General features: G+C 37.0%; 1 protein-coding gene across 1 annotated transcript in view; it reads right to left on the bottom strand.

The window, feature by feature from the left end:
* LOC124711225 (serine/threonine-protein kinase Tao) overlaps positions 1–13403 on the bottom strand; it is a gene marked incomplete at its 5' end in the record, with an annotated part of 153862 nt that extends 140459 nt beyond the window's left edge. The window contains 3 exon segments of the mRNA XM_047241184.1: positions 389–564; positions 8665–8817; positions 13208–13403. Coding sequence (XP_047097140.1) covers positions 389–564; positions 8665–8817; positions 13208–13403 — 525 coding nt within the window.
* Positions 13404–13867: the final 464 nt, after the last annotated feature.

Here is a 13867-nt window from a genome sequence, read left to right as displayed (position 1 = left end):
TTAATATTAACAGCACAACTGTAATGTAAAAACAAACTCATGAGAACAGCATATAACTTCTTTTATTATTTATGAAAAATACCTGATACTTCCAAACAACTCCCTTCTTTTGCTGCACGAAGAATTTCATTTCAAAATCTAGGACATCTGTACTCCTTTTGTACAGATTACATATGTAAGCAGGCTACAGCCTGGGCTACAAAAGCTATTCTTATATCTGATTTAATGAAAATAGTTATTTTATAATGCCAACAAAAACAAACAAAACCCCCATGTACTACACTGGCTTCCAGAAATTAACTGTGAACATATATACACTTTTATATTTTGCTTCATTTCATCTAATTTTTTTAGTATACTTCTACAATCATTAACAGTACATACTTACCCCGAGCAGTTTGCCTGAACTAGGTCTTTCACTTGGGTTCTTCTGCAAGCAAGAATCCACAAAATGACGAAACACGTCAGACCATTCTGATGAACTTAGTTGGGGAGTATCATTTTGAGCAATATGGTAGAGGGCACTCATTGCATTCATGTTGAAGTATGGGGGCTTGCGTTCAGCTGAAAAGACAAAGGATTACCACCAACATGAATAGTTAAAACTGATCCCTATAAGAATATAGTTAAAGCCTTTGGTAACATCCATTAAAATGTGTATATGCATAAATATTACACATGTGCCATATACATAATTTGCATAAGCTAAGTGAAATAATTATTACTCACTGCATAGTAAACAACTGCTTCCAAATAATACAACTTCTACATTACATATTTTAAGTTTCTTTTTAAGAAGAACAGAATAAGCACGAAAGATGAAAAGAACGAAGTGAAGCAACAACTATGTTTCTAACAGGTATAAAACAGCTGACAGTAAGTCTCTGTGATGAACCAGTTCCTGCATCCTTTTATCCTCACCGCCCTCCTTTTCTTTTCTTACTTTCTACTCCACTGCCTTCCAATTCTAACTGTCCTTTTTGGCTACCTTATTTGTTATACTACTTCCCAAAGTATTTACTTAAATAGGAATACTCAATATTCATTGTCTTCCATTTTGTCAAAATAGGTAAACTATAAACAGAATACAGTTGTAAATGTTATACCACCTTAAGAGCTTTTTTCCCTGCACTACAAGAGGACATTGCCTGGAACTATTTACATTATTTATAAACTGATATTTACGTAATTAATATACAGTGCTGAATACAAGATGGCGACAAGTGTAGTGATGCATAGTGAACGAGTGAATAGAAGTTACTGTTCTGTCATAAAAAAGGAATCCAGTGAAAACTGTAAAAGTGAAATCCAAAAACTACACGAACGCATTTCAAGTTTACAAAATATTGTAAATGTTCTAAGGTGTGAGATTTCGCATATAACTAATGAAAACTGTGAGCTGAAGAAGTTGCACCATATTCTAAATGATAAAACAATTAAGCCACAAATGGGGAACCTGTTGAGTTATGAGAAGCGGAAAGGAAGCGATAGACAGGCATCAAACGCAGCAAATGAAATTATAATTACAGATATAAACAGGTATATTGTTCTGTCGAATAGTAGTGATGACTGCAATAAGGATGACGAACGATGTAAAGAGAGTGTGACCAAGAAAACTAACCAGTGGGTGAAAGACAAATGCAACGGAAAACGACTGCCAGCGACTAAAAGTAGTGCCATATGCTTCAAAAATCATGAAGGCAGCGAAAGGGTACAATCAGATGGAAAAAAGCCTGTTAACAAACTTAATAAACAACGTGAAGGTAGCGGCAACCCCACTCTGAATTCCGCCATGAAGTGCAATGTACTCTTGCTTGCTGACAGTCATGGAAGAAAGCTGGCTGAGATTTTACAAAGTGTTAATCAAAATATCCAAGTAAGTAGTGTGGTGAAGCCAGGTGCGAAAACAAATAACATTGTAATAAACACATCTTTAGATGGCAAAATGTCGCATGACATGACTTTGTTGCCTGTATTGCAAGTTCAAATGATGTGGCTTGTAATGAAGCCAATTTGTGTATTGGAGGTTTGTCTGAAGTTCTGGAACAAAACAAATCAAAAAACACTATTGTTGCTACCATCCCGCACTGACACGACAATGTACAACTCACGTGTAAACAAAGAGATTAGAAAAACAAATGCCAGGATTAAATTATTGTGTTCAAGTTACGAAAAATGTTTAGTTCTAGACATAAGCACACCAGATAAGGGCATGCATACTAAACATGGACTGTGTTCTGAACTATGAGGTTAAGCGTTTTCTTTGCGAAAAAGTAAGCATATTGATCACTGAAAAGATCGAACTCAGTAGTCGCATATATAAAAATAGTTTGCTTTTGAGTGAAACGGACATTCCTTTTTTAGTGTAAATTGGCCTTCAGTGTGCATACACAAAGGCGAAAGCTTTACTGACTGATCAAGAAAGATGAAAATGGTAAAATAATGTTTCAGAATGTTCAGTACATTACCAACAAAATAGAGCAAATTGACGAAATTCTAGGAGAATGTGAACCACACATATATATTGTGAATGAACTTGAATGCAAGTCTGAAGAGGCTCGTAGTTTTCAGTTAAACAATTATAAAATTGTGAGTGCGTACTACAGAAAGATACACAAGGGTGAGGGGGGTTGGCATTTTTGTTAGAAATTACATACAATGTGAAAAAATTGTCTGGGTTGACAATCTTGCAATGGAACAGCCTTTGAAGTAGCAGCTGTAAAAATGAAGGTAGGCAAAAACAGCCTAATAATTGTAGGCCTGTATAGGTCGCCAAATAGTGATGTAGAAGTGTTCTTTTGCCAGCTAGAACAACTTCTGAATAAACTATCAACAAACAAAAAATAGGTAATAATAACAGGAGATGTAAACATAGACTCTTTAAACTATATTGGTAGTGTAAATTATCTTAGATATTCGGACTTATTGCATTGCTATAACTATAACAAAATAAATGATGAACCAACCAGAATAACACCTAACTCACAATCTTGTATTGATCATGTTCTTTCGAATTTAGATAGGAAACACATAGTGGTAAGAGCTGTTGAAACATCTCTCTCAGACCATACAGCTCTATCCATAGAAATTAATACAGACCACAAAATAGTTCTGCATAGTGACCTACACATTTATAAAAAGGAAGATTAATTATAACTTACTTAGGAAGGAGCTTGCTGAGAGAGAGTGGGATAAGGTACATAGATCACATGGTATTAATGAAAAGTGGAGCCTTTTTTTATGAAATACTTAACCATAGCTTTAATCAGGCATGTCCAATAGTAAAAAAAGAACTAAAGAAATCAGATTCCACAAAGAAAGTTAAAACTCCCCCAGAAATACATAAACTAAAGGAAAATATGAAGGGCCTTTATGTGCTGTTCCGAGACACAAAATTGCAGTACTTCCTGACAAAATACAGAAGCTCCAGAAAGACATACAAGGAATCCCTCAAGAGACTAAAAGCACTTCATTATGCTGAACAGATAAGAAAAACTAGTAACACTAGCAAAACAGCCTGGCATATAACAAAGAATGTGAACATAGAGAAAAACCAGGCTGCAGCAACATTGCATTAAAAGAAAATGGAATACTGTAGAATGAACCAAAGTCCGTATGTGAGGCCTTCATTAAACATTTTAGTAAAGCATGCAGAGAAGAAAAAGATGAATCAGCCCTGAAAATAAACACAGTTAAAATGAGTAATTCGTTTTTCCTAAGGAGTGTAACTGAGTTTGAGGTCATGAATATAATCTCAAAACTCTACACTACTTAAAGGAAGCAAAATGAGTTGATAAAACCAATCACACATCTAATTAACAGTTCAATTGGCCAGGGGACCTTTCCACAGCTTTTAAAAATCACCGAGATACAACCAGTGTATAAAAAGGGGGGCTATCACAGACATAAATAACTATTGGCCAATCTCAATCTCATTGACTTCAACACTTGGCAAGCTGCTTGAAAGAATAATTCTAGATCAAATGGGCTCCTCCTTCTGTAAATACAAACTATTAAATAAAACACAACATGGGTTTCGAAAAGGACGATCTACAATAACAGCATTAGCAACTTTTTTTCCATGAACTACTGAAGAGGCTGGATGAAGGAAACTTTCTTAGATCGGTCTAAAGCATTCGATTCTGTGAATCATGCAGTACTGTTATCCAAGTTAGAAAATTACGGGATAAGAGGAGTAGCTCTAAAATTACTAAGTTCTTATGTCCATGATAGAAGACAGTGCAAAAAACTAAATCATAAAAATGAAAGTAAGATCCAAACAGTAAAGTAAGCATACAGAACTCTCAATTGTGGAGTTCCCCAAGGAAGTATACTTGGACCACTCTTGTTTATAGTATATATTAATGATATAACACAGCCACAAAACTCCAAACTACAGAACTATGCTGATGATACATCTTTTATTAGCTGGGGCTGTACAGAGTGGGAAGCATTCCAAAGCAACAAAGAGTACTTTGAAATGATCACAGAATATCTAACAATGGATAAGCTTACACTGAATAAGGACAAGACTGTAGAACTAAAGTTCTTGCTACATTTTAATAACACTCATAATCACTTTCTACAGTTGAAACATCTGACAAACATAAGTTTTTAGGCATATTGATTGATGAACATTTGACTTGGAAAGAGCATATCAGCTCCACCTGTAAAAAGGTTTCTAGTAATATTTACTTACTAAAACGTCTTGCAAATATAGTAGCTCCCCTTGTCCTTAAACAAGTGGATTATGGGTTAATACACTCACATCTGCGATATGGGATCGAGGTCTGGGGTGGGGCACCAACTGTCTATATGGATTGCATTTTCAGGCTTCAAAAGAGAGCAGTTAGGATAATTGCTAATATATGCATATGCCAGTCCTGCAGGGACTATTTCAAAAATTATAAATTACTGACTGTTTACTCATTGTATGTATTTAAGACCATAATGTTTGTAAAAAAGAATGAGGAAAATAGTGTAAAGAACAGTGACACCCATAATTACAATACTCAAGCCAAAAGTGACTATCATAGGATACGGACTAACAAGAAAGCTACAAACCACAGTCCAAGTTGTCAAAAAATATAAAGCAACTCCAAGGCAATCTTTTCAAGAGCAAGTTGAAAAATTTGTTGGTAGAAAGATGTTTATACTCATTAAAAGAATTCTGAGCTGCAGTACTGTTAGTTTATTCTTTTACATGCTGCAGTATATTAGTGGTGGTATTGTTATAATTGGCTAATTGATGTATATAATCATTATATGTATGGAGTGATAATAATGTGCTAATGTGTTTATAACATTATTGCATGGAATGATATACAATGTGCTACTTGATGTATATATTCATTCTTGGAATGACATGATATTGATATAATTGTACAAAAAATGACAGTGTCCAAAACTGTAAAGATAACATGGACAAATAAACACTATTATTATTATTATTATTATTATCAATTATCTCCCCCCTCCTTCCCTCCCCAACTGATATAACAATATCTAAAGGAAAAAGGAAACATTTTCCTGATGCTCTGCAATTTTTTAAATGACAATTTCTTTTTTCGTCCCTGTCAAATTACATCTACATTGATATTCTGCAAACTGCCATATGGTGTATCGTGGAGGGTACCGTGTACCACTACTAACCATTTCCTTTCCTGTTCCACTAGCAGATTGAGGGAAAACGACTGTCTATGTGCTTCTGTATAAGCTTGTATCTTATCTTCGTGGTTCTTACATGCAATATATGTTGGCGACAGAAGAATAGTTTGGCACTCAGCTTCTCAATAGTGTTTCTTGAAAAGAACATAGTCTTCCCTCCAGCCATTGCTATTGAGCTTCTGAAGCCTCTTTGTCACACTTATGTTGTTTGAACCTACCAGTAACAAATCTAGCAACATGCCACTGAATTGCTTCAACGTCTTTCTTCAATCCGATCTGGTACAGAACCCAAAAACTCTAGCAGTACTCAAGAATAGGTAGCACTAGCATCCTATATGGAGTCCCTTTAAGGGTGCAGCACTCTTTCCTAAAATTCTCCCAATAAACCAAAATCAATCATTTGCCTTGCCTACCACAGTTCCCACACACTCATTCCATTTCATATTGCTTTGCGACATTACACCCAGCTATTTAAATGACTTGACTATATCAAGCAGGACAGTAGTAATACTGTATCTGAACATTACACGTTTGATCTTCCTACTTACATTTTTCCATATTTACAGCTAGCTGCCATTCATCATACCAACAAGAAATTTTGTCCAAGTCATCATGTATTTTCCTAAAATCAATCAACTTCGACACCTTACACCACAGAACCGTCAGCAAACACCTGCAGATTGGTGCCCATGCTGTTTGCCAAACCATTTATATATAGAGAGAACAACAGCTATCCTATCACACTTCCCTAGGGCATTCCTGGCAATACCTTGTCTCTGATGAATGACTACTGGGTTCTATTACTTAAGAAGTCTTCGAGCCACTCGCATATTTGTGCACTTATTCCATATGCTCATACCTTCTTTAAGAGCTTGCAATGGGGCACTGTGTCAAATGCCTTCCAGAAATCTAGAAATATGGCATCTGTTGCTCTTGATCCATAGTTTGCAGCCCATCATGTGAAGGAAGGAAGGAAGATTGGGTTTAACACCACCTCAACTTCGAGATCATTAGACACTGAGCACAAGCTCTGTGTCAAGGATGGGGATGGAAATTGGTCTTGCCCTTTCAAAGGAAACATCCTGGAATTTGCCTGAAACAATTAAGGAAAATCACAAAAAATCTAAGTCTGAATGGCCAGACCCGGGTTTGAACTGTCATCCTCCTGAATGTGAGTCCAGTGTTAACCACTGCACCACCTAGCTCAGTACACATCACGTGAGAATAGGGCAAGCTGAGTTCTGCACAAGCGATGCTTTCTAAAACCATCTTGATTCGTGAACATAAGCTTCTCGGTCTCAAGAAAGTGAGAATACGTTCAAAGATTCAGCGTCAAATGGAAGTTGGGGATAGTGGTCTGTAATTTTGTGGGTCTGTTCTTCCACCCTTCTCATATATTGGAGTCTCCCAGTAGCTTGGGGCTTCATGCTGGGTTAGAGAGCCATGATAAATGCAGGCTAGAAAAGCGGCTAATGCCATAAGAGTACTCCAAGTACTGGTAATTTATTTGCTTTCAAGTCTTTCAGTTGTTTCTCTACACCAGGGATGCTCATTACTATGTTGTCCATAGTGGAGTCTGTCCAATGATCAAACAACAGTATGTTCGTATGATTCTCCTGTATGAACAATTTCTTGAATGTGAAACTTAGAACTTTGGCCTTTGTGTTGCTATCTTCAACTGCCACACCAGACTGGTCCACTAGGGAATCAATCGAAGCCTTAGACCCGCTTAGCAATTTTACATAGGACCAGAATTTTCTCAGGTTCTCTTCCAGGTCATTTGCTAAGGAGCGACATTAGTAGCTGTTATATGCCTCATACACAGATTTTTTTGAAATGCACAAATCCCTACTAGCCATTGCTTGTTATTTGTGTGTTCTCTTTTGAACCACAAATGCAGCAGCCTCTGCTTCCTCAGCATCTTCCGAATTTAATTATTAAATCATGGTGGGTCTTAACATGCTTTATCCACTTACTAGGCAAATAACTCTCCAGACCACGATTTACAATCTGCTTAAAGTTTGCCCGTAATTCTTCTACATCCATCTTACAAAGTGAAATGTCAATAACTGCTTGTCTGCACTATCTAGCAGAAACACTCTCCTAGCCTTCGTGACTGGCTTATTAACTTCTGTAACAATAGTCGTTATAATGACATGATCACTAATCCCCATTTCAACCGACATTTTCGATAAGGTTCAGTCTATTTGTCGCTACAAGTTCTAAGATATTTCCACTGTATGTGGGCTCCAAGCTAGCAGCTCAAGACAGTTTTCAGAAAACATGTTCAAAAGCATTTTGCACGACTGTCTTTCTGTACCCCCACAATGAATCCATAGACATCCCATGCTATACTCAGCTGGTTAAAATCGCCTCCAACTAGTATCGCATGAACTGCGTATTTATACGCTACTGACCGTAGACTTTCTTTGAATGACTCTAGAACTGTTGGGTGGCTAGTAAAAATCCAACAATTCACTTGGTTTCATCTACATCTGTTGTATGTGGCCAAATATCTTCACTGTCACACTCAACTTCGACCTCAATAGACATAATATTTTTATGTACTGCAATGAACACAGTCCCTCCTGTGGCCTCTAATTTGTCTTTCCAAATTACATTCCATGACTCGCTAAATATCTCAGAGCTTTCCACTTCAGGTCTCAGCCAGCTCTTGGTACTAAGAATAACCTGAGCATGAGAACTTTCCTGGCGGGCAGTAAACTTGAGAGCTTTATTACGCACAGCGAGAGTGCCAGGCAATCTAGATCCTCATGGCCAATATAAATACAGCCACGCAGTGAACGGTGATAGATGTAGCATAATTCTTTGTCACTTGACAATTTCCTAAGATGCTAAAAATTAGTTCATAAATAAAATAACTAATAGCTGTAGACCATCAAGTAAGTATATTCTTTTTTTATCTTACTCTCATGATCTATCAAGCACTGATAGAGAATTCTGTTAATGTTAATAATGTGCTTTTTATGTACGTACCCAGTTCTATACAAGTAATCCCTAACGACCACACATCAACCTTTCCATCATATTGGCCTTCATCCATTGCAAGGATGACCTCTGGTGCCATCCAATACGGAGTGCCCACAAAGCTGTTTGCAGGGCATTTGATGCTTGCTGAACCAAAATCCGCTGGAAGCATGAGAGAGAGTCAAAATCTGTGTGAGAAGATAACAACATACAATAACATATAATATGATAAAACAAAGGGTAACACAATATAGCATAATACTTTGTTAGGAGAGGACATCTTCATTTGTGTACGAAAGACTTATTACTGACAAGTATTAATAAATGTGCCTGTTCATGACCATCATAAATTAATCAGGTAAATGTTTTCCTCCAGACTCCTGCCGAATGCTAATGATTCAGACATAAAACTTTCATTAATCAGTCAGGCACATAACATCAAAAACACAAAATAATAGCAGTAAGACCTAAATACAAGTATATCATCATCCTGACAAATCATTAGTATCACAAAGTTGCGTGTTTGGGATGCACTGAAAGTGGATATGTCACACTCAATAATATCTTGAAAGATTAATGTGCAGCAACAAACTATGAAGAGAAAAAGACACAGCGTATTGTAGCATAGTTGATTTAAATGGAGTTTTGGTGTTGGCTTATAGCCATGGAATAGAAGATATGGTGAGGGCGGAAAAGGTGACTATGTAAAGAGAGACGAGTGATGCAAGTTGATAGTGTAAGTGCACACGAAAAGAGTAGAGAAGGGAGCAGCAACTACTGAGCTGGATACTATGGTATATTGCTATGGTATAGCACATTGTGCAATTAAAACAAGAATACTTTTATACAAATAAAACCAAGCCACACTTCTGAAGATTTCTTTGCAAATGTTTTTGTTCCCACATAAGAAATCTACTTTTTTGATTCACATTTCCTTTGCTATGAAGTTGTTTGGGGAAAAAATTGATTATACCAAATATATTCTTGCATTGCAGCTAAATACGGATTTGGATAGCCTTTCTATATTTATCACCCCCACCCCCCCAACATACACACTCTCTTAACATGTAATTTTACCTATGTGGGCAATGTACAACCTTAGCATTATTTGTGCGCATGGATTTTTTTTTACACTATTGAATAGTTAAGTAGTAGGACACATTCCATAGTGCAACAGTTGTTTTAATTGAAATTAACAACTAAATATCTTGCTAGGGCAGTGCCAAGATATATATAGAAGTTTAAGTAAAAACACTGCTCAAGTTGCCTTTTAACAGTGTCTCCCATCAACATCAGGAGCAGCTGCTAGCAAATTATAAAAAAAACAGTTCCTGTAACATAAAACTTATTGTTGTCAATTTTAATGTTCTATTACCATACAAAAATCTGTTTTATGCCTCAAGGCTCTCTTCTGCAGTAAGAAAAACATTTTCATATTAGTGTGTCATGTCCCACTCTGCAGTACTAAAACATATGGCAGGAAAAGATATATTAATCAAAAATCTCCAGTCTTTAAAGTTTCTGAAATAATCATGGAGATAATTTCCTTAATATATAAATTGCAGACATGAGTAACTAGCTGCTTCCATGAAAGCCTGTTGTGTATACATAAACCCAAAATCCTACATCCCAAACAGGTCTTTAACAGATTGTTAACACAATTTTTGTCCTTCTTGATCGCTTGGTTTAAAGAGAATTGTATTTATTTTTTCTATGTTAAGTCTACAGTTACCTCTCCCAAAGTGAACTCCTGCCTTTTCAATAAAGCAAGTTAAGCCGCTTCACTAAGGCTTGGCCATCTGCCAATAGACAAATCATTTTCAGAATATATGAACAGGAATGGGTTTAAAACAGCACCCTAATAAGACACCAAAACTTATATTTATTGTTCTGGACCATTTCCTCTAGTACTTCACCTTTTACCATAAATAATTTTTGTACACTGTTGTGTATATTTCTAGTAATTGCATGAGTTGCCCAAGTGACAGCATCCAGCACAGTTTTTAATAAGACTGCACATCACATCATAGTATACCCTGTCAAAAGATTTGGAGGTTCCCAAGAATATTCCTTGTGCTTGAAACCTTTTTAAGTATGAGGGTGAGTCAAATCAAAACCTTAAATATATTTTAAAATATTATTTACTGTGCAGAAGTGGTACAATGCTGCTGTATCACTTTCCAACATAATGTCCCCCACGCTCAATGCAAGTACTCCAGCATTTACAAAGTGCATAAATTCCTTTAGAAAAAAATTCTTTTGGTAGTCTGCACAACCACTTGTGCACAGTGTGGTGTGCCTCTTCATCAGAACGGAACTTCTTTCCTCCCATTGCGTCTCTGAGTGGTCCAAACATATGGAAATTACTTGGGGAAAGGTCTGGTGAGTATGGTGGATCAGGAGGACACTCAAAATGTAGGTCTGCGATTGTTGCAACTGTTGTACAGGCAGTGTGGGGCCTTGCGCTGACATGTTGCAAAAGGACACCTGCTGACAGAAATCCACGTCACTTTGATTTGATTGCAGGCCACAGATGATTTTTTTAGGAGATTGTGTATGATGCACTGGTGACAGTGGTCCTTCTATGCATGTAATGCTCCAAAATGATGCCTTTTTCGTCTCAAAAGAAAGTCAGCATAACCTTCCCTGCTGATGGTTCTGTTCATAACTTCTTTGGTTTTGGTGATGAGGAATCACACCATTCCTTGCTCGCTCTCTTCGTTTCCGGTAAGTGGAAGTGAGTCCAGGTTTCATCCCCAGTAACGATTCTTGCAAGGGAGCCATCACCTTCTCGTTCAAAGTGCCGAAGAAGTTCTTCACAAGCATCAACACATCGTTCTCTTATTCCAGGAGTCAGCTGCTGTGCCACCCATCTTACAGACACTTTGTGAAACTGGAGCTCATCATGCACAATGTGGTGTGCTGACCCATAACTAATCTGTAAACAAGCTGCAATGTCTTTCAGTGTCACACAGTGGTTTTCCTTCACTATTGCTTCAACTGCTGCAATGTTCTGTGGTGTCACAACTTCTTGTGCCTGACCTGGACGAGGGGCATCTTCCACTGAACTCTTACCATTTGCGAACTTCCTACTCCATTCGTAGACTTGCTGCTGTGACAAACTTGCATCACTGTACTGAACCTTTATTTGTTGATGAATTTCAATAGGTTTCACACCTTCATTACACAAAAACCGAATAACAGAATGCTGTTCTTCCCTGGTGCAAGTCGCAAGTGCGGCGGCCATCTTTATACTGATACTGTGACGGAATGTGTGCATCTGCACTATGCTGCCACCTACAGGCCATTCTGCACGCTGTTTGTAGCACACTTACTAACTTACAGGATAATGGCGCGAAATTTCGATTTGTCATTACAAATTTAAGGTTTTCACTTGACTCACACTTGTACATAATGCACTGCAGCTGATGTGGTGTTCTGATCATAGTTTGTCTCAACTTGTCACACGCCATATCATTTTAAATAATGCAGTTTATTAGATGACAAGATAAGAAATTATAGCTCATAAGGAGGCTTAGAAATAGTCATTTCCCCCCTCACTCTTTTTGGGAGAAGAGCAGGGAGGGGAATGAAATGTCAGCATCCATTTTGTTCTGTAGTCCTGCACCCAATCTCTTCTACTTGGTATTTCTGTCTTTATTTCTATATTTCTTTTTCTGTTTACTCCTGTGTACCCTTCTATTCTCGAAATCCTCATCTGCACTGTTTGTAATACTCTTTCTGCCTTTCATTAGGCTTTGTATCAATATAGCAGCATACAAAAAGCCATGGATTTGTAAAATTTTATTTGGTGTCTCACATTACTTTAAGCATTTCTTTTTAAGTGTTGCATTAATGTAACTAAATATTTATGTTTGCAACATTTGCTTCTTACTGAAGGAATTGATAAAATTAAGAATACAAACCACCACCCCCCCCCCCCTCCACTTTCTCTTGTGTGTGCATCAGAGATTAATTCATTTGGATCACAAAGAGGGAAGAGTTCGCAGAAATGAGGCTACTGAGGAATTAAATGAGGAGGCATTCAGGACCACTGATGGAGAGAGCCCAAAGAACAAAAATAATTATAAGATTTCATGAACTAACAAGTGTAATATTACTGTTGCATCTGTCTTAGTCTTCTGACATAAACAGAAGTTGCTTTCATCTTTCTTTGGCTCTATCCAGTTATATGAAAGTACTAAATATCTCGATGGTAGGCAATGAAAACCTTGTAATTCCATTTTGTTAAATTTCACAGGAGAAGCAAAAATGGTTTCTTAAAAAATAATATTAAGAGTTACAGATTAAGTTGCTATGTGTGTAACTATATAGTAAAAGCCTAGTTATTGGCAAATTACAGAAATCCAGGCACTTTCAAATCTATCTTTGGTAACAGAGTTACTGGTAACTGAAATTACAAGGTTTTCATTGCCAACCATTGATATGTCATTTTAGTTTAGTTAGTGCAGAATGCAATTAGTGTGCTCACATATTTATTTTAAAATCCATATGAAGTACAGTAATATAAAAAAACAATTGTGCATTGTACCCAGCTTAACTGTTCCATTTTCTGTAAGGAGGATATTTCCAGCTTTGACATCACGGTGGATGCGCCCCAGAGAATGCAAGTAATGAAGGCCACGTAGCACACCCTCGCAGATAGCTGATATTTCTTCTTCTTTAAGCGGTCGCTTGTGAACTTCAATTATATCTGATGCTGACCCCAGGCAGTATTCCATTACCAGCTGAAGATACAACAAAGGTCCACTTAACATATTTCACAGAGGGGAAAGATATGGGGAGAGATAAAGGGAAATATCTGTTAGGTATCGAAGAAACAAACAGCAATGTACATTTGACTTGTAACAATATACACACAATTTCCACTAACTTTTTTAAGTGAAGGAAGCAGCTTCAGAAGCAGGAGGGAAGAAGTGGTAAAGAAAGGTGTAGAATGACAAGGTGTGTGGCGAGTATGATATAAGCCACGTGAAAGTAGGCCAACACAGAAAACATCAAGAGATTGTAATTTATTGCCAAAAGCTGAAAGCAACAGGCAAAATTTCCAAATACTGATGTTTCTTAAGGAACACAATGTAAATATATACCAACTTGTAATACAAATGATTAAAGAAAAACAAAGTAGTCTGAGCATCATTACTTTACTGGGCATGATATTTCTCCTAGAAACTTGTGAACCAACTAACCC

The sequence above is a fragment of the Schistocerca piceifrons genome, chromosome 8 (assembly GCF_021461385.2).
Source record: "Schistocerca piceifrons isolate TAMUIC-IGC-003096 chromosome 8, iqSchPice1.1, whole genome shotgun sequence".
Lineage (NCBI taxonomy): Eukaryota > Metazoa > Arthropoda > Insecta > Orthoptera > Acrididae > Schistocerca > Schistocerca piceifrons.
This window is presented reverse-complemented; position numbering and strand designations above follow the sequence as displayed.